Here is a 22931-nt window from a genome sequence, read left to right as displayed (position 1 = left end):
AAACCAATTTATCAGAATGAATGAAAACTATGATCAAAATCAACAAGATCCTAAAATTAATGAAGATGTTACCTCTACTAACAAGATATACATCTCTCAATCCTAGGGCTCGTGGAAGAAGAACAACAGGGTGCCTAGCTGGCTCAGTCGGTTAAGCATCCAACTTTTGAGTTTGGCTCAGGCCATGATCTCATGGTTCATGACATTAAGCCCCTCATCGGGCTCCGCACTGACAGCATGGAGCCTGCTTGGGATTCTCTCTCCCCCCTCTCTCTGCCCCTCCCCAACTCATTCTCTCTCTCTCTGTCTCTCTCTCTTTCAAAATAATAAACAAAAACAAACAAAAAAAAGAGCAAGACAACAGAAAAGACCTGCAATGTAGGTAGCAGTGCTCAGAAAATAAGAAGCATCAAACTATGAAAATGATCTCCCGTGGAAGAAGAAAATGGGAATGAAGAGTTATAGGTGCACCTTTGTTAGTACAGAATTCTGAATGACTTAACCCTATACACCATGCGAAGGTATACCTTGATTAAAGGTACACATGAACTAATAGCAAAACAAACACCAAAAAAAAACAACTTAGACTCTTTTGTGTATCTTTAGTCACTTCTAAAACTATTTCTTACAGATGCAAAATAATGTCAGTGTTCATTTTTTACTTGCAGTGCCCATCAACACAAGAAAGAGTTTCAATACTGATTCATATAGAAAATATGGAAAGGATAGTTCAAACTAAACTATTAGTTTGGTTCCAGATGATTCAGCCTCTCCTATGACATATGTCGGCTGAGTACACTGATTGTGGTAAACCAAACACCTAGGATCACATGGAAGTGAGTATACTACAAAGATTTAAGATACGTAAGGATACCCTTTTCTGATTGTGGTTTTATTCTCTATTTCTACATGATTCAAAACAATCCCTCTATGCATCCAATCATTCATTCAACAGATACTATTAAATACCTATAAAGTGCAAGGTACTTGACTCATTTCGAGTCTTTCCTATGGTTGCTAATCTTTCTGACTTTAGTTTAACAACGGGTCTGATACTGGTCTCCCCTGCTACCTCTATTTCTCCCTAATCTTGATCTCAATGTGTCTAGCCATGACCTAATAATTTGATTACAACGTCTTTGCTCTCCTTTATTTGATAATTGTATTTTTTCCTTCATGACTTTGACTTTGAGCCTTATCTCTTAGAGCCTCAGCCAGAAAGGGATAAGCCCTTGCCCCTGACAGCCGCAAGTAGAGAAACAATAAAGGCTGACCATCTAGTATCTCTCTCCAGCTACTGTCTCTTACTGTATTGCAGTTTTACTTGTGTCTAATCTGCTTAAACAAAACTGCCATGAATTACCTTTGATTGGCCTTCTACAGGACCCATGGTGTCATAACAGAAAGCACCAGTTTGATAGACTGCATTCATTCCAAAGTACCAACTTGCTGTATCATTTGCATTAATAGGTTTTACTCATTTTTATTACTTACAGTAAATATGTCTTCACGGCCATCCTGAAATTGAGCTCCATCTGTTCCACAAAGATATATAGGCGCTGAACTTCTATGTTGTCCATACAGTATAATATAAACCTGTGAGCTGGTCCCTGAATTTGGCAAGTCACTGGTGGCTATGGAAACTTTCCAGTTACTACCTATAGAGGCATAAATAACACACAACACTAAGGCAACTTATAAAAAGAGCAGATAATCATAAAGCCAGGAAAATTCTGAACAGACATAACTTACTCTACTCCATCTCCTTTGGAAAAGTACTATAACACAAGATTTAGATTTGGTTTTTAAAATATTCAATAAAACTATCATGTCCTACACTGTAACTGTGAGGATATTTCCTAGAAGATCTTTAATAATAAAATTAGAGAGATACAATTATCCTGCCATACTTGGTCATGCCTGGACTCCAAGAGAGTTACTACATAGCTTCTCTTAAGTCCCCTGCATTTTGAAAAAATATTTCTAATACTGTCAGCTCTGACATGTAATATGTGCATTCAGAATTACATCTTTTAAGATCTTTTGAGTTTAGGTATTTTCCAAAGTAAAAAAAAAATGTAATAATTTATATAAGCATAAAATAATATAATATTTAGGCAATCATAAAGTCATAAATTTATATATCATAAAATCATATATATTCATAAATGATAAAATTTATAAAATCATAGAAGGTTTAAATTAGAAGGAATTTAAGAAGTCATCTGGCTGGGGCGCCTGGGTGGCTCAGTCGGTTGAGCATCCGACTTCAGCTCAGGTCATGATCTCGCGGTCCGTGAGTTCGAGCCCCGCGTCGGGCTCTGGGCTGATGGCTCAGAGCCTGGAGCCTGCTTCTGATTCTGTGTCTCCCTCTCTCTCTGCCCCTCCCCTGTTCATGCTCTGTCTCTCTCTGTCTCAAAAATAAATAAAGGTTAAAAAAAAAAAAGTCATCTGGCAATTTCTTCAATTATTGTTTTAAGTATCCTTAATTAATAGACGAAGTAACTGAGTTCCACAAATGTTAAATAAATTTTATATCCCAGCAACAAATAAGCACAGTGCTAGAAAATATATGGCTATGATGAATATAACTAAGATTAACGAAACACTATAGCTACATTGATAGTGGTGTGATATTACTAACTAGAATTTTAATTTAATTAGGTTTCTTTGGAATAAACATCAAGTGTTAATCGATAAGAAAATTGAAATAATGAGAAATTAGGGAATACACTCAAGATTATATAAAAGAAGTAAGAATGTGAGGCAATAAACTTCAGAACCCTGGATTTAAATTACAATTACTCTTCGGACTATGATTTTCTCTCTCTCCTATTTAAATTAAAGTTTATTTCCCACCTTATTCAAATAGTAATCAAATTCCAAATTTAAGTTTTACTTACATAGTACAATAAATGTATGCTAAGTTAATGCATGTGTTTAAAAATCTATTTTGAAACAGGAAATTCTACTTTATTTCTCCAACACATGAGAAAAATCCAAGTTAGGCTACCAACTCATCTTGGCGGACAATCAGTAAATAACCTCATTTTTAAAAATTGAAAGAGGATAACAGGCTATCTTTAACAATGGCAAAAGCAGTTAAAATGCAACTACAAACTACATAACTGGGAAAATTCTAGCTATTTCCTACAGAATAACTAGTATATTAGTGCTTGTTTGAATAAAATGAAATAAAGCTCTTCAGCTTCTGCTCTCTTAGAAATGCACCAAAAGAGTTCAGGGAAGAATCAATACTTGCTAAATGTACAAGGACCAAATCAATAGGGAAAGAAATTGCATTTTCCAACAACTAAGATGGAAAAGGATAAAAAGTATAGGAATAGAAATAAAAAAGAATATAATGAAATATGATGTCAGGTTACCATAGGTCCTTGCACCTCTTTAAATCATTAAAACCTTAACCTTGGAAGGGAATGTTGTAAAAACTGGAATAGAATGTAAGGATCATGAACCAAGACTCATCTTTACTTTTATATATTATACTCCAATCAATCAATAGCCAACAGGTCACTGAGTCATGACTAGGTGTCCGGTGTCATGGGGAGGAGTAGATGGAAAACATAAAATGATGTCTTTGTCCTCTGTCATTCTGTAATCTATATGAGGTACTAAGGCCAACATGCTAAAAGGGAAAAAAATCAGAACTTTTTTTAATGTATTTTCTTTTTTAGTTTATTTTTAGAGAGACAGAGAACACACAAGCAGGGGAAAGAGGCAGAGGGGGAGAGACGGACAATCTTAAGCAGCCTCCACATTCAGTGAGGAACTCGATCCCAGGACCCTGGGATCATGACCTGAGCCAGAATTAATATAACTTTCTTAATATAAGATTTTGGATAAGAGAGGCCAGATCATAGAAAAGCTAACAAAATAAATATGAAAAATAATTTTTGAAGCTGTTCCAAAAAAACAGAAATGGAAGGAAAACTTCCAAACTCATTCTGTGAGGCCAGCATTACCCTGATTCCAAAACCAAAGACCTCACTAAAAAGGAGAATTATGGACTAATTTCCCTGAGGAACATGGAGGCAAAAATTCTCAACAAGATACTAGCAAGTTGAATCCAACAATACATTAAAAGAATTATTCACCACAATCAAGTGGGATTCATTCCTGGGCTCTAGGGCTGGTTCAGTATCTGCAAATCATCACATTAATAAAAGAAAGGATAAGAACCACACGATCCTCTCAAATAGATGTAGAAAAAGCATTTGACAAAATGCAGCATCCTTTATTGATAAAAACCCTCAAGAAAGTAGGGACAGAAGGAACATACCTCAACTTCATAAAGGCCATATATGAAAGACCCACAGTTAGTATCATCCTCAATGGGGGACAACTGAGACTCTCCCCCTTAGATCAGGAACAAAAAAGGGATGTCCCCTCTCACCACTGCTGTTCAACATAATACTGGAAGTCCTAGCCTCAGCAATGAGACAACAAAAAGGAATAAGAGGCATCCAAATCGGCAAGGAAGAAGTCAAACTTTCATTCTTCACAGATGACATGATACTTCGGGAAAACCCGAAGACTCCACCAAAAAACTGCTGGAACTGATACATGAATTCAGCAAAGTCACAGGATACAAAATCAACCCACAGAAATCTGCTGCATACACCACTAATGAAGCAGCAGAAAGAGAAATCAAGGAACCAATCCCATTTACAACTGCACCAAAACCCATAATTTTAAAAAAAGAACTGGCAAGAAAAAATAGTTCAAATTAAACAAAGAAGGTGCAAAACCTCATGCTGTAATCTTTGTTAAGTAGAAGCCAAGAGAAGAGTGAAACAGAAGATTTTGGGAATTTGGAGGACACCTAACCCAGCTTGCCCAGCAACATTATGGGAGAAAGAAGGGGAGGAGATAAAATTCTAAAAAAACCTTCTTAATCTTCATATCCCATTAGACCCTAATTTGAAACAGAGTAGCTTGAAGGGGTGAGTAAATGGACTGGAGAAAAACAGGCTGCAGGGAATGGACAAAGAGCTTGATCAAAGACTCAAACACCGTATCAAATATAGAACAACTCTACAAAGTGAATAGTCCTATGTATTAAAAAAAATAATAAACTTGTAGTTAATTTCTTTTCACAAAGAACTGCAGGACCAGATGGTGAATTTTATACCAAACCTTTAAGAAAAAAAATACCAATCCTACACAAACCCCTTGAAACAGTTCCCAACTCATCACGTGAGATAAGCATTACTTCGATACCAAAGACAAAGGCATAATAAGAAAACTACAGAGCAATAGCCCTCATGATTATAAATGAAAATATTCTCAACAAAATACTAGGAGATCAAGTTAACCACCATCTGCAGGTTGATCCCAGGAACTGAAAGCTTTTAAACATTTGGAAATCAATCAATGTAACTCATCACATTAACAGAATAGGAGAACATGTACCTGATCACCTCAACAGACCCAAAAACAAGCATCTGGCAAAATTAAACTCCCATTCATGATAGAAACTTGTTATTGAAAACGAAAGAAATGAGAAACATGTTATTGAAAACTGGAGTAAAGGGTAGTCTTGTTAGCCATGAAAGTGGCAGAGAACATGGCTGAATTGTGCTCTATTATTCAGGAGTGCAAACAGAACGTGTAATGATGAACTTGGAGATTTAGGTGAGATTTCCAATCAACATGCAGAAACCGGGGTAGCCTGGTTTCTCCTAGCTGCTTACGGTAAAATTCAAGAGGAAAGAGATAAATTAAGGCAGGAATTGTTAAGGAAAAGGGAACATGTGCTTAATAATTTAGAAAATTCTCAACGAATCTAAATATCTGTTCTGAAAACAGAGCCAAGGACATGGCAGGAAAACTGTTTGCTAAAGAGATCAGGCATGCGATTTATGGATTCAATCAACTCTCTCATCAGAAGCCAGGAGAAAAACTTAGTTATCCAGGAAGACTCTATAGAGTACTCTTGCGCCCAATGATGGGGATTCCCATGACATCCATGGAAGACCAACAAGATTTTCAAGAATTTTATTCCAGCAGATTAAAAGGACAGAGATGTAATGAAATAAAAGAAGAATGACTCTGAGGGCCAAAGTGAGTAGAGTAACTGCTCTGGGGCAAGGCTGCCATCCTGCTGGCCAAGAAGATGGGGCTGTTCCCCTAGTAAGACTGAGGGAACAAAGCAGTACACCATAGGGGTTATTCTCAGGACTTCCAAATGAATGAAATTTGCCCTTCTGGGTTAGACTTCTTGGGACATATGACCCCTCTCTTCCTTCTAATTTCTCCCTTCGGGATTGGGAGTGTCGTTTTTATCTATGCCTATCCCGCCATTGTGTTTTATTATTTTTTAATGTGTATTTATTTTTGAGAGAGCAGGAATGCAAGTGGGTGACAGAAAGAAAGAGAGGGGGACAGAGAATCGGAAGCAGACTCTGTGCTGACAGCAGACAGCCCCACATGGGGCTCAAACTCAGGAACCGTGAGACCATGACCTGAGCTGAAGTCAGACAGCTAACCGACTGAGACACCCCCCGTCACTGTATTTTAGAAGCAGGTAACTTGTTTTCTAGTTTCACAGGTCTGTGGATGGAGAGTAATTTTGGCTGAGAATGGATTATACCCAGTGTCTCACCCATACCTGATCCAGATGAAATAAAAGATGAAATTTTCAACTTTTTGAGATGATTATATTTAGATGAGTATTTTATACTTAAAGTTGATTCTGGAATCGTTAAGACTTTAAGGACTGTTCGAGTGTGGTAAATGCATTACCCACATGAGAAGGACATAAGTTTTCCAGTGCCAGAGGAGAACTGTTGTAGGTTGAACTGCGTCCCCAAAAAATATGTTCAAGTCCTGACATCTGGTATCTATGAATGCGATCTTATTTGGAAACAGTCATTACAGATACAACCAAGATGAAGTCACACTTGAGTAGGGTAGACTTCGTTAATTATAACTGGTGCTTTTATAAAAAGAGGAAAAGAGACAAAGAGACACAGGGAAGAATACCAGGCCAAGACTGGAAATACAGTTGCAAATGAAAGAATGCCAAGGACTGCCGGCAGCCACCAAAAACTAAGAACAGGCAAGGAGGACTTTTTCCCCCAAAGCTCTCAGCGACGCCATGAGACCACCAACATCCTGATTTCAGACTTCTAACATCCAGAACTGTGAAAGAATAAACTCACGTCTTCAAGCCACACTGTCTCCTATAATTTGTTACGCTAGCCCTCAGAAACTAATACAAAAAGTGACAACATAAGCGAATTCTGTTATATAAATAAATATAATTCTGCAATTAAAAGGCACAAAATACGGATACAAAAAGCTGGGTGAATATCAAGCTTTATGCTGATCAGAATCTTGGTCACAAAAGAATATACACTATCTGATTCCACATAAAAGCTTCTAAGACAAACTTGGGTGCAGTAACAAAAAGCAAATGAATTCTCTTCTGGGGCCAGGAGTGGTGCAATTACCTGCAAAGAGCACGAAGCAACTATTTGGAATGATGTAATTATCCCAGACCTTGAGTGAAGTGGCAGTTACACAAGTAAGTTCAACTGTCAAAACAAATTACACTGGAGACTTAAAATGTGTGCCTTTTGTTTATGTAAATTATACCTCAATACAATTGATTGTTTTAAATGTCAAATAAACAAAAACTTGTAAAAGCCATACTGAAATTGGTAACGTTGGGAAAACAGCCACACAGATGAAAAAGAACTAATTTCTTTCACTTGCAAAGATCTCATACAATCAATAAAACTAAGCTAAACATGAATTTCACAATAGGAAAATGGACAATATGAATGAGTAATTCATTAAAACACACACACAATGGCCAACAGGCACATGAAAAGATGTTCAGCGTCGCTCCTTATCAGGGAAATACAAATCAAAACCACACTCAGGTATCACCTCACGCCAGTCAGAGTGGCCAAAATGAACAAATCAGGAGACTATAGATGCTGGAGAGGATGCGGAGAAACGGGAACCCTCTTGCACTGTTGGTGGGAATGCAAATTGGTGCAGCCGCTCTGGAAAGCAGTGTGGAGGTTCCTCAGAAAATTAAAAATAGACCTACCCTATGACCCAGCAATAGCACTGCTAGGAATTTATCCAAGGGATACAGGAGTACTGATGCATAGGGCCACTTGTACCCCAATGTTCATAGCAGCACTCTCAACAATAGCCAAATTATGGAAAGAGCCTAAATGTCCATCAACTGATGAATGGATAAAGAAATTGTGGTTTATATACACAATGGAATATTACGTGGCAATGAGAAAAAATGAAATATGGCCTTTTGTAGCAACGTGGATGGAACTGGAGAGTGTGATGCTAAGTGAAATAAGCCATACAGAGAAAGACAGATACCACATGGTTTCACTCTTACGTGGATCCTAAGAAACGTAACAGGAACCCATGGGGGAGGGGAAGGAGAAAAAAAAAAAGAGGTTAGAGTGGGAGAGAGCCAAAGCATAAGAGACTGTTAAAAACTGAGAACAAACTGAGGGTTGATGGGGGGTGGGAGGGAGGAGAGGGTGGGTGATGGGTATTGAGGAGGGCACCTTTTGGGATGAGCACTGGGTGTTGTATGGAAACCAATTTGTCAATAAATTTCATATAAACACACACACACACACACACACACACACACACACACACACAAAGCAGCAAAGACAGAAAATATGCTTACCCTCCCTTACAATTAAAGATAGGCAAATCAAAACAAGAGATTGTTTTTCACCTATCAGATTGGCATAAATCTTAAGTTTTAGAATATCTAGTGGCGTAAGAGTGGGCCTTCTCATACTGTTTGGCATCAGTGTACTTTCCTGAACCCTTTTTGAAGGGCAATTTGGCAACATATATGAAAATTTACAACACATGCCCTGTCATTTAAGAGTTTTACTGCTATAATTTACTGTACAAATATACTCACAAAGATGACAAACTATGTGTACTAAGGATATTCGTCAAGATTCCTTGGAATAGTTAATATTTGGACAAACCACATAGCTTATAATACACAGGACAAATCACAAAAAAAGCTGCAATGAAATGCTACACAGTACAATGATTTTAAAAGAATGACTAAAGCAATACATGGCACAATTTTACATGGAATCTCAATTTTACAAATAAAAAGGATATCATAGATATATAGATACAGATGGTGACATACGCGTTTAAAATTAGGGGGAAAATTGAAGACCTCTTTGAGTAGCTTTTAGAAGTCGGACCTGGGGAAAGGTTAACTTTTCATTTTATATTTGCCTACACAATTAGATTTCTATCATACTATTTTCACCCTTTTAAACGGGCAAATATGAAAAGGGAAAAAATAGAACTTTAAATGATGAATTGCATACTATACATGAAGAGCTCTTTAGGAACATCAGAATACAGGGAAATTGTGTCTAAATTCTTCAGAGACAAAATAAGGTTTTCTGTGGTTACAAAAATCCTCTCTAGAATTATTCTTTTATGCTTCCAGAATTTCTTACAATCAACTTGCCAACTGTTCTGCCCAGTAAACTATAAGCGACTCACAGACCAAAAATTCTTTGATGACCTACCAGCAATGTCAAACAGGAAGGACAGAACCATTCCTAGAAGTCAGTATGTTGGAACTTCAAATGCCACAGTAAATTATGTGTCTGTGGCCACAAAATAGCATGACTTTTCAATTAATTTGAATAATATCATTGTGAGGGGTGGAAAATAAGAGGAGGAGACTTTTGAGGTCACAGAAGTATACTGAGATCTACACTTTGAAACTCAGTTTTAGATAAGGTAACAACTCCTCTGTCTCAGTTTCTTTATTCAAAAAATGGAAATTATACACTCATTTGATTTTTATGAGAACTATATCAGATAAATTTGTACAGCACATGATACAGTGTCTGATACATAAGAGTCACTTAATAAAGGAAAGTTATTACCATTGTAATTGTCACTGAATTACCTTTTCTATCAACTAGACCATGCATTCTCAATGGGGGCAATATCACTCTCAAAGGAGGAAAACTGGTTCTTAAAGGACAAAAAGCTTAACTATTACAATAGTTTGTGGCTCTTCTAAAACTCAACTTTTTCCAACAAAATATTATTCCTTCATATTTGATTTCTTTCTTAAAAATAATGAGGGGTTCCTGGCTGGCTCAGTTGGTAGAGCATGTGACTCTTGATCTCGGGGCTGTGAGTTCAGGCCCCATGTTGGGTGTAGACATTACTTAGAAATAAAATCTTTTTTTCAAAAGGCAATAATGAAAAGAAAGTTTGGAAAGAATGAATTAGGCTAATGACTTGCTTAAGAATTACATACAAATACTGTTATCAGCTTTGTAAATTTCAAAGAATCAAATGTTTATACAAATTAAAATTAATATCCTGAAGTATGAAACTACAGAAATAGTGCCTGTTCCCATCTACAAGCCTGAATGATTACAATTCATATATGCAGCAATAAAAAGAAACATAAAAGAAAGGGGATCGGCCTTCAGGACATAGTTATGTAGACAGCAGGGTCTATAAGGAAATTTACATTGGTGGGTGTTAGCCAAATATAAATCACAAATACTTGGAATTAAACCACTGGAAATCTTATTCCAAGCAAAGCAACAAGCAAAGAGTGTTTAATCTCAGCTACTATTGTTTGAAGAAGATTGATTGTATGAAATCAGAAGTAGCCATAAAATAAATAACTTCTGAGTAGTAAGAGATATGGAACTAATAGAAAAGAACTGTTTCTTCAATCATGCCACAAAAGGCTTTCTTTTTGCTTTCTCCCTCCTAAAGTAGCAAAATACCAATTTGAAAGCCAAAGACAAAAATGGACTGCTTTAAAAATGGACAGGATCATTGTGTACGGTCCTCTGTTGCACTCTTTTGCACACTAAGTTGACCTGACTGCTGAGTTCTTCGATGGTCTCTATTTTCATCAAGGACTACAAGGACCAAGACCTACTTCAATGGCTCTGTAGTCAGCAGTGAGGGAAAATTCCAAGCTAGCTACTCTGGGCTTTGGTTTCTAGCTATGGTTTGAACAGAGTATGACCAAGGGAGAAATAAAAGAACATAGAGTAACCAAAGCCATTTTAAAAGAGAACAAAGTTGGAAAAAATCACACTATCTGGTTCCAAAACTTACTACGAAGCTATAGTAATCAAGACAGTATATTTGGGCATACAAATAGGAACAAAGATCAGTGAAATAAAACAGGGAATACAGAAAATACTCCCACATATATATGGTTGACTGATTTTCAACAAAAGACTATCCTTTCCAATTCAAAGTATTTCAATGGGAAAAGTATTTCAATGGGAAAAGTATTCCCTTTTAAACAAAAGGTGATGGAATAACTGGGTATCCATATGAAACAAAATGAGCCCTGCCCCTTACTTCCTACCATATGCAAAAAAATAACTTTAAATGGGTCAAACAGACCCAACATAAGAACTAAAACTAAAAAATTCCTAAAACACAGAAGTAAATCCCATGACTGGGGCCAGGCAGAGGTTTCCCAGATAGAGTTTGAAAGACATAAACCACAAAAAGAAAATAATTGAACTTTACCAAAATTAAAAACTTTTGCTTATTGAAAGTGTCACCATTTAAAAAAAAAAAAAAAAAGGAAGAAAAGGCCAGCTATAGACTGAGAGAAAATATCTGTAAAACCTGTATCTGAGTATGTTGTGCCCAGAATACACGACTAGGACTACAAGCGCCCAACAGAAGAGTTGAAAAGACACTGTACCACAAAAGACAGGTCAACGGCAAACATTAATAGTCACTAGAGAAATGCAAATTAAAACCACAAAGAGACATCACTAAACACACACTGAAATGAAAGGACCAATAATACCCAGTACAAAGAAGAATACAGAGCAACTGGAATTCTCATACACTGCTGGTGGGGATATGAAAAGGTACAGCCGCTTGTGAAAACAGTTGGCAATTCCTGATAAACATACAACCTAGCAATTTCACTTCTAGATATTTACCTAGGAGAAATAAAAGCATGTCCTGTAAAAGGGCTTATATATGAATGTTTACATAACTTATGTTCATAATAGCTAAAAACTAGACATAATACAAATAAACGTCCTTTAACTGGTGAATGGATAAACGAACATATGATGGCATAACACTCAGCAATGAAGAAAAACTGCTGATTCAGGTTAAAAACATTAATGAATCTCAAAAGCATTTTGCTAAGTGATAGAAGCAGACATCAAAGGTTACATTCCATACGATACTGTTAACACAGCAGTCTAGAAAAAATATGAAACTTACGGAAAATAAATCAGTGGTTTCCAAGGAGACTGACTGCAAGGGGGCATGAAAAACCTTTCTGGGGTGATGTACATATTCTAGATCTTGACTGTACTGGTTACAGGACTGCATATTTGTGAAAACCATTAAAACATAGGCAAAATTGGAGGGTTTATTAAATGTAAGTTATACCTGAATAAAGCGGGATTTTTTTTTTAGAAAAGAGAGAAAAAAGGAAAACAGGAAAGGAAAATTGAGGGACTAATTCAGAGATTCATCATCTTCAGATGATATTCATAGTGGGAAATCTAAAATGAAAGGACAAAGAAACTGTTACAAAACAAATCTCCGGAATTGAAGAATATGGGGTACTGAATGCTTAGTATAGCAAATGAAAAATATACTTACACCAATGTGCATCTTTGTGAAATTTCAGAATACCAGAATAAACAGAAGGTCCTAAAAGTTTTTTGGAAAGAGAGTCCAATAGATTGAAGCAGAAATGAGAATGGCTTAGCACTTTTCACATTGGGTTGGAAGATAAAGACAAATGAAGAAAGCTTTCAAAATCTTATTTCCAACCTATAATGCTGTGTCACTTTTGTCAGTTAAATATGAGAACAGAATAAAGGTAGCTTCATATATTTAAGATCTCCCAAAATTTTACCTTCTGTGCATTCTTCCCTATAAACTATCAGAGAATTTATTCTATCAAAACTAATACCTAAACTAATAGTAGGATGTGGGTTTCAAGAAATAGGACATTCAGTGTAGAGAGAGAAAGATTCCCAGGATGTTGCTGAAGAAAAGCTTCAGAATGATAGGTGTGGAGAGCAAACATTCCGTCTTGGATGAAAAGAGATGGGGTAGGGTATGAAGGAACTTTAAGAAGAATGCCTCCAAGACAGCTAATGTCCCCAAGGAGGGAAAAATAGAATAAAAGAACTGACACACACATCTATGTTGATAACAGATTAACAGCCCTGGAGAAGGACTGTAATGAATGCGTGATAATCAATTTTTAACTTCAGGGAAAACAAGAAGTAGTCAAGAAAGGAAATACAGTCAAAGCACATAAAGCGGCTCAATTTAGAAACAATATTTACATGGCAATTAAAATAAAAACTCTGAATAGTGATTTTTTTAAAATGTTTATTTATTTTTGACAGAGAGAGACAGAGCATGAGCAGGGGAAGGGCAAAGAAAGAGGGAGACACAGAATCTGAACCAGGCTCCAGGCTCTAAGCTATAAGTATAGAGCCCAGTGCGGGGCTCGAACCCACGAACCGGAGATCATTACCTGAGCCAAAGTTGGATGCTTAACCAAGTGAGCCACCCAGGTGCCCTGATTTTTAAAAATTATAACATTATTGGGAGGAACAGGGACAGAAGTAGAAGGTGGGAGATCAATAAACAAAATCTAAAAAAAAATCAATATTTTCAGAAATAAATAACAGAAGAAAGAGTTAAAGGTTTTAAAAAGTAGATGCCTCTATGGAGTCGGAATTAGGTATGTAAAAGGTCAGAAAGTGGTCTATTATTTTTATTTTGAGGCTTGTATTTCCTTTTTTTTTATGTTTATTTTCAAGAGACAGACAGAGAGAGAGAGAAGAGAGGGGCAGAGAGAGAGGGAGACACAGAATCAGAAGCAGGCTCCAGGCTCCGAGCTGTCAGCACAGAGCCCGACGCGGGGCTCGAACTCACGGACCGAGAGATCATGACCTGAGCCGAAGTCAGACACCTAACTGACTGAGCCACCCAGGCATCTCTTGAGCCTTATACTTCTGACTTTTCAAAACTAATTATACATGTATAACTTTAATAAAAAATAAAAATATAAAAGGAAGGATTCACCATTCAAAGAACTGAGCCGGATAATCGGCCAGTGCAGGCCTACTATGTGGTTTTGGCTCTTAATGCCGTACAGAAACTAGTGGACCAGCTGTCTGCAGATACCTGCCAACTAGGCAGTCCTGGAGGATCCCATTCCTATCTCATTCAAGACCACTCAAGGGTTAAGTCAGTGCTATCAAGATGTTCCCTATCACTCCACATACTTCATATCAATTAGACACTTTGTGTTAACCCAACTTAGCCCAGGTCAAAGCCTATGCTAGAATTACACCTGGTGGACCGCCAACAAGGTGTATCAGGCTGATTCCAATAATAACCTTTTGAAGGAATAGAGTGGCAGCCTGAAACCACACAGTGCTATACTATATCGTACCTTCCAGAAGGGTGGAAAGAGGGAGCATAAGTTCAATGAAATAGAGGCCAGAGCTCAGTATGCACATCAGTGTAAAATAATGAGTGAACAGAGAGAAAGGAAGCAAAGCCATGAAATAACAGATCTACAGAGCTTTCTGTTGGTCCAAGTCATTCTATTTTTTTGACAGAATTCCCACTGCCTTACATTTAAACGTGAGTATTCCCAATATCATATAAATGAGGTGGAATTATTCCTTTGAATTTTCTACACCACATTCATAAGAATACATGGGATATTTTTTGCACATAAGTATGCATGTGTGTGTATGTGTACTCCTTTATGTGAATATGTAGAATTAAATGTCACTTATTTCTTATTAGCCATTTTCAGTCTTAATGTAATAAAATTCCTGCAATGTGCAAGTCATGTTTCTCCATGAATCTAATATCCTAATTTATTTGGTTATACTGATTCACCTTTAGCTTTAAGCACTCTTATTTATGTAGCAGTCTATAGATTCCAGCGATCTGTCAATATTACTCTGACAGGAGAGACATCGCCAAGATGATGGAGTAGGAGACCCCGTCTCCATCCTCCCACAAAGATCAACAATTAGACAGCTATCCAAGCAAAAACAACTCTGGGAGAGCTCAGGAATCCACTTGAGCAACTTCAGCAACAGAGTGAACCAAACCCCTGAAAATAACCACACAAAAAGGAAAATACAGCTTCATTTGGTCTATATCATCTCATCACCCAGGACACCACCGCCCAGCACCAATAGGAAACGCCACAGCGACAAAGAATTTCCCTCACCAGGAAAGGGAGAGCAGGGTGAACAAACAGCTCCCCCAGCCCTTTGGGGCACCACCTGAAAGACCCACTTTGGTTTCACCCCACCTAGAGACTGGTAAGGCTGAGACGTACAGAGATGGCGAGGAACAAGGACTAAGAACAGGGGCTCCCAGTATAAGCCTTGTGGCCCAAGTGCGATCACGGTTTCAACTGACCTGCTCCCCAGAGGATCTCAGCAGCTTTCACCACTGAAGAGATCAATGGCCAGCACAGCCCCCACAGGCCCCCTCCCGATTTCACCAGTTCTGCCCCTCGGGCACTTGTGTTTAAACGTACCAGCCACCTGATCCCTTCCCCACTGCCTCCCACCCACCCCTTCTGAAGACTGGGATCCACACCAGCAGCTAACGCACAGGCCTGTAAAGCTGTGCGAGCGCAAGATGCCAGTCTAGACGTTTGTGGCTGACCTCCACCACGCACGCTCAGGGCCAGCATCTCTGGCTACGTACCTGCTCTCAAAGAGCCTGCCTCTCGTCACCAGGCTCTACTGCCACACGTAGGCCCACGGCAAGTTCTTGGTGCCACGGCACCGCACGCTGACCGCCAAGGCCCCTACGGCTATCTGTAGGCCCAGATTCAGTCTGATTTCTAGTCACCAGCCTGCGCCACTGGGCTCACCTGTGGCTAGCCAGAGGTGCCAGCTGTGCACCTGAATGCTACCAGCCCACCCTCACCATGGCCTCCACTGCCACGTGCATGCCTGTGGGAATACCCTGCAGCCACGGGGTGCACGCCAACAGACAGACCCACTGACGATTGTGGGCCTGATTCCAACCCAATTTCCTGTCACTGGCCTGCACCACCGGGCTCACTGTGCTTCTACATGCTCTCAGCCTGACTCCTGACAACGAGCCTCCACTGCTGGGCAACCAAGGTGAGACCCAGCGGCCACGGTAGTGCATGCCAGCAGCCAGGGTCCACCTAGCTATTTGATAAAACACACACACACACACACACACACACACACACACACACACACACTCTCTCTCTCTCTCAGAAATAAAATTTTCTAAAGTGTATTTTTGAAAGTCATGGACACTAATGGCTCTTCTGAAAAAAAGAACTAACGTGATAGTTCGGGAAGAAAAATTAGGAGAATCATGGGCTCACCTTGCTCCATGGACAAACTAAGATAACAGCTCTATCTGTACAACTAACTCTGAAAATGACCTGTAGCAGAACAGACCTTCCACAGTTAGTTGTGGAGAAAAGGCCATATCAAAAAAGGTATGAGGGGCAAAGACACAGTTGGGAACTAAACTCCTGGCAGGACTATCCACAAACAGGAGGGACGCCCCAAGCACAGAGAAGCAAAAGGATCAGACCCCACACTAAGTACCCCAGGCACTGGGCACCTGCACTGGAAAGATGAGTCTCCAAAACATCTGGTTTGGAAAACCAGTAAGGCTTAACTTTGGGAGCTTTAAAATCAGGGGTGCCTGGGTGGCTCAGTCACTTGTTCATGATCTCACAGTGGGGTGGGTTTGAGCCCCACGTTGGGCTCTGTGCTGACAGCTCAGAGCCTGGAGCCTGCTTCGGATTCCGTGTCTCCCTCTCTCTCTGCCCTTCCACTCGTGCTCTGCCTCTCAAAAATAAATAAACGTTAAAAAAATTTTTTTAATAAATAAATAAAAATCAGTAGGGCTTAACTCCAGTAACTCTACAAATTAGTGAGCTTAATGCCAACTGAGTCTCTACTCTTTAAATATCCAGCATAATAAATAACTCAGCCTTAGACACAGCAAAGCAGCAGCATTTTGAAAATCACCTGAGGTATATGTGAAGGTTTACCGACTAATCTTGGAATATGTGCTGGAGGGGTAGGGATCTTCAAGAGATTTTTCCAGAAACAAAAGTGCTGCCAGACGCCATTTCTCTTTCCCGCCCCCCAGTCTAGATAGCCAGATGTTTGTGGGAGCCAGTGCTAACACGCTCCTATCTACTTTGTTAGCACCACATGCCCTACCCCAGTGTTCCGTTGCGGACCGCCCCACCCAACCTACCTGCCTTAGCAGCATCCCTCCAAAGCAGCTCCTGCCCAGCCATACCACGTGAGGATCCCTGGCAGGAACCAAGAAAATGGGGAGGGGATAGATAACCCCAGACACCAGTGAGCCCTGCAGTTCTCATAGCCCAGCCTCCTGGCTGGCTGCCAAGAGAGAGCAAGCCCTGTCCTTCGGGGCACCTGCAGCTGAGGTGGGAAGCAAACTGCAGACAGCTAGTCTTACTGCTGGCCCCATCCACCAAAGAGCCTAGAGTGACGTCAGACAGGCCTCTCAACAGCACGAGGACCCTGCCCGGTGCACCCACAGTGGGCAAAATGGGTCACTGCAACTGAGTTAGGCTGAAGGCAACAGTGGCTCAGTCACAAGAGTAGCATGCATGCAACCCACACAGGACACCAACAGAGCCTGATTCTAGAGACCAGGAAGGACTGTGCTAACAGATAACTCATGACCTAGTCTTGTACACAAGACCACTACTCTCAAGACCAGCAGATGTAGCTGATCTGTTCAATACACAGAAACAGTTAGACAAAATGAGGAGACAAAGAAATGTGTCACAAATGAAAGAACAAGACAAAAATCCCAGCAAAAGAGCTAAATGAAACAAGGATAAGCAATATGCCTAAGAAAAAATTCAGAGTAATTGTCGTAAAAAATACTCACTGGACTTGAGAAAAGAGTGGATCTCAATGAGGACTTCAACAATGAGCTAGAAAGAACGAGTCAGACCTGAAGAGTTCAAGAAGTGAAATTTAAAAGTACACTAGAGGTGATTAAAAGCAGACTAAAGGATGCAGAAAGATAAATTAGTAATCTGGAAGACAGGGCGATAGAAAGCAACTAAGCTGAACAGCAAAAAGAAAAAAGAGTAATAAACAATTAGAAAAGGTTAAGGGAGGCCAGTGACATCATCAAGCATAATAACATTTACATTATGGGACCCTCAGAAGGAGAAGAGACAAAGGGACAGAAAACTTATTTGAAGAAATAGCTGAAAACTTCCCTCATCTAAGAAAGGTAACAGTCATCCAAGTCCAAGAAGCACAGAAGCCCCTAACAAGATGAACCCAAAGAGGGCCACACCAAGATATGTAATAATTAAACTGACAAAAATAATGATAGGAAATGTTTGATGTGGCAAGAAGAAAGAAACAGTTACATACAGGGAAATCCCATAAGGTTATCAGCAGACTTTTCAGCAGAAACTCTGCAGGCCAGCAGGAAGTGGCATGATACATTTTAAGTGCTAAAAGGAAGAAACCTCTAACCAAAAATACCCTATCCAGCAAGGCTGCCATTCATAATGGGCAAGACAAGTTAAAAGGAGTTCATCACCATTAAACCAGCCTTATAAGAAATGTTAAAGGGAATGCTTTCAATGGTAAGCAAAGACCATAACTAGAAGAAAATTATGAAAGAAAAAGTTCCACAGGTAAATATAAACTATAGTAAAGGTAGTAAATTAATCATTTATAAAACCAGTATGAAGGTTAGAATACAAAAGCAGTATAATCGATTATGATTGTATCTAAAAAAAATCAGTCAAGGGATACATAAAAAGATGTAAAATATATGGAGGAATAACATGGAGGAATAAAAACTTAATGCTTTTAGAATGTGTTCAAACTTAAGCAACCCTCAACTTAATACAGACTGCTACACACATAAGATGTTATATGAGAACCCAGTGGTAACAACAAATCAAAACCTATAATACATAAAAAATAAAGACAAAGAAAGCCAAACATAACACTAAACAAAGCCATCAAACCAAAGGGAATACAGAAGAAAGAAAGAAAGAAAGAAAGAAAGAAAGAAAGAAAGAAAGAAAGAAAGAAAGAAAGAAAGAAAGAAAAAAGAAAGAAAGAAAGAAAGAAAGAAAGAAAGAAAGAAAGAAAGAACTACAAAATAATCAGAACACTAACAAAATAGCAATACCATTTGACATACCCATCATTAAATTTTTTTTATGCTTATTTATTTTGAGAGAGACAGACAGCAGGGGAGGAGCAGAGGTAGAGGGAGACAGGGAATCCCAAGCAGTCTCTGTGCTGCCAACTGAGATCCCAAAGGGGGGCTTGAACCCATGAACCACGAGACCATGACCCGAGCCGAAACCAAGAGTCAGATGCTTAGCCAACTGAGCTACCCAGCACCCCAAATTGCTTTAAATGGACTAAATGCTCCATTCAAAAGACATAGTGTGACTAAATGGATTAAAAAAAAACTCATCTAATATGTTGCCTATGAGAGACTCACTTCAGACCTAAAGACACACACAGACAGAAAAACATGTATTGTGTAAACAGAAGCAAAAAAAGCCTGGGGGAGCAATGCTTATTAAACAAAATGAAGCTTAAAACAAAGAGCAATAGACAAAGAGAGCACTACACAAGGATAAATCAACCGAACAAGAGGATATAACAACTGTGAATATCTATGCACCCAACACAAAATGCCTAAACACATAAAGCAAACATTACGAGATTAAGAGGTATCAAAAGAGAAATTGACAGTAATAAAATCATAATGGGGGACTTTAACACCCCACTTACATCAATGGATAGATCATCCAGACAGAAATTCAACAAAGAAACAGTGGCTTTGAATGACACATTAAACCAGATGGGCCTAACAAATATGTACAGAACATTCCATCCAAAGCCAGCAGAATACACTGGTAACATTGTAACCCGTGTAATACACTGGTAACTTTTCAAGTGTGCACAGACCATTAACCAGGATAGATAACATATTAGGCCACAAAACAAGTCTCAAGAAATTTAATACTAAAATTATATCAAACATTTATTCTGACCACAATAGCATGAAACTAGAAATCAATTATAAGAAAAAATCTGAAAAGAACACAAATACATGGAGACTAAACAACATGCAACTAAACAATAATGGGTCAACCATAAAATCAAAGAGGAAACCAAAAAAATGCATGGAGACAAATGAAAATGAAAAGATAATGATCCAAAATCTTTTGGACAAAGCAAAAGCAGGTCTGAAAGAAAAGTTTATAGTGATACAGGCTTATCTCAAGAAACAAGAAAAATATCAAATAAGCAACCTACTCTTACACCAGAGGAGCTAGAAAAAGAAGAATAGTCAAATCTAGTAGAGGGAAAAAAATACTAAAGATAAAAGCAAAACTGAATGAAATAGAGACTAACAGAATAACAGAAAAAAAAAATCAATGAAACTAAGAGCTGGCTATTTTACAAGATCAAGAAAATTGATAAACCTTTAGTTGGATTCGTCATAAAAACAGACAGATACATAGAGAAAAGACTCAAACTCAAAAATGGAAAAATAACAACACCACAAAAATACAAAGAATTATAAGAAAATATTATGAAAACTTAGATGCCAACAAATTGGACAACCTAGAAGGATAAATTACTAGAAATGTATAATCTCCTAAAACTAAATCAGAGAGAAATATAAAATTTGAAGGGACCAATTACTAGTAATGACATTGAATCAATAATCAAAAATCTCCCAACAAAGCCCAGCACCAGATGGTTTCATAGGCGGAGTCTACCAAACGTTTAAAAAATAGTTAATACCTATTCTTTTCTATTCCAAAAGATACAGGAGAAAAAGTTCCCAGTTTGTTCTACAAGGTCACCATTATCCTGATACCAAAGCCAGACAAAAGCACTACAAAAAAACAACAACAACAAAAAAAACAAAAACAAAACTACAGGCTAGTATCTCTGATAAACGTAGATGCAAAAATCCTCACCAAGTATTAGCAAACCAAATTCAACAATATATTTTTAAAAAGTATTTACAACAATCGAATGGGATTTATTCCAGGGATAAAAGAATGGCCCAATATTCACGAACACATCACACTAAGAAGAAGAAAGAAAAATAACATTTGATCATCTCAAAAGATGCATAAAAAACAACTGATAAAATACAACAACTGTTCATAATTAAAAAAAAAACAAAAACTCTCAGGGCACCTGAGTGGCTCAGTTGGTTAGGCATCTGACTTCAAGCTCAGCTCATGATCTCGCAGTCTGTGAGTTCGAGCCCCGCTTCTGGCTCTATGCAGACACCTGAGAGCCTGAAGCCTGCTTATGATTCTGTGTCTCCCACTCTCTCTGCCCCTCCCCCACTCATGCTCTGTCTCTCTCAGTTTCAAAAATGAATAAATGTTAAAAAAAAATTTTTTTTTAATTTTAAAAAAGCTCTCAACAAAGTGGGTTTAGAGGGAACATACCTCAACATAATAAAGACCACATATGACAAACCCACAGCTAACATCATAATCAATGTTGTAAACATGAAATTTTTTCCTCTAAGATCAGGAATAAGACAATAAAGTCCACTCGCACCACTTTTATTCAACATAGTACTGAAAGTTCTAGCTGCAGCAGTCAGACAAGAAAAAGAAATAAAAGATATCCAAATAAGTAAATAATAGGTAAATCTGTAACTATTTGCAGATGACATGATACTATATTTAGAATACCCCAGTCTCCAACAAAAAACTATTGAACTGGTGAATGAATTCACTGAAGTTTCAAAATACAAAACTAATATACAAAAATCAGTTGCATTTCTATACACTAGTAACAAAGTAGCAGAAGGAGAAATCAAGAAAACAATCTCATTTACAACTGTACCAAAAAAAAAAAAAAAACCTAAGAATAAATTTAACCAAGGAGCTGAAAGACCTATTCTTTGAAAAGTATAGAACACTGAACACAGAAATGAAAGAAAACAAATGGAAAGATACTCCATCCTCATGGATTGGAAGAATTAATATTGGTAAAATGTGCATGCTACTGAAAGCAATCTATAGATTCAATGCAATCCCGATCAAAATACCAACAGCATTTTTCACAGAACGAGAACAATACTAAAATTTGTATGGAACTACAGAAGACCTCAAATAACCAAAGCAATCTTGAGAAAGAAGAACGTTGGAGGTATCTCAATTCCAGATTTCAAGACATACAAGCTACAGTAATCAGAACAGTATGGTACTGACACAAACACAGACACATAGATCAGTACAACAGAATAGAGAGGGCAGAAATAAACCCACACCTACATGATCAATTAATCTACAACAAAGGAGGCAATAATATACCATCGGGAAAAGACAGTCTTAAATAAATGGTGTTAGAAAATTGGAGAGCTACACACAAAGGAATGGAACTAAACCACTTTCTTACACAATACATAGCAATAAACTAAAAATGTATTAAAGACCTAAACGTGAGACCTGCAACCATAAAATTCCTTTAAAACAAAACAACAACCAAAAAAAGGCATTCATCTCTTGGACATCGCTGTTACCAACATTTTTCTAGCTATGTCTTCTCAGGCAAAGGAAACAGCAGCAAAAAACTACTGGGACCATACCAAAATAAAAAGGTTTTGCACAGCAAAGGAAACCATCAACACAACAAAAAAAGGCAATGCAGTGAATTGAAGGAGATACTTGCGAATGATATATCTAATGAGGGGTTAATATCCAAAACATATAAAGAACTTACAACTCAACACCAAAAAAATAAATAATCTGATTAAAAATGGGCGGAGAACCTTAA

General features: G+C 38.1%; 1 protein-coding gene across 1 annotated transcript in view; it reads right to left on the bottom strand.

The window, feature by feature from the left end:
- Positions 1–22931, bottom strand: part of RP1 (RP1 axonemal microtubule associated) — a 261683-nt gene that overhangs the window by 221662 nt on the left and 17090 nt on the right. The window contains 1 exon segment of the mRNA XM_045049704.1: positions 1495–1658. Coding sequence (XP_044905639.1) covers positions 1495–1658 — 164 coding nt within the window.

The sequence above is a fragment of the Felis catus genome, chromosome F2, assembly GCF_018350175.1.
Source record: "Felis catus isolate Fca126 chromosome F2, F.catus_Fca126_mat1.0, whole genome shotgun sequence".
Taxonomy (NCBI): Eukaryota; Metazoa; Chordata; class Mammalia; order Carnivora; family Felidae; genus Felis; species Felis catus.
This window is presented reverse-complemented; position numbering and strand designations above follow the sequence as displayed.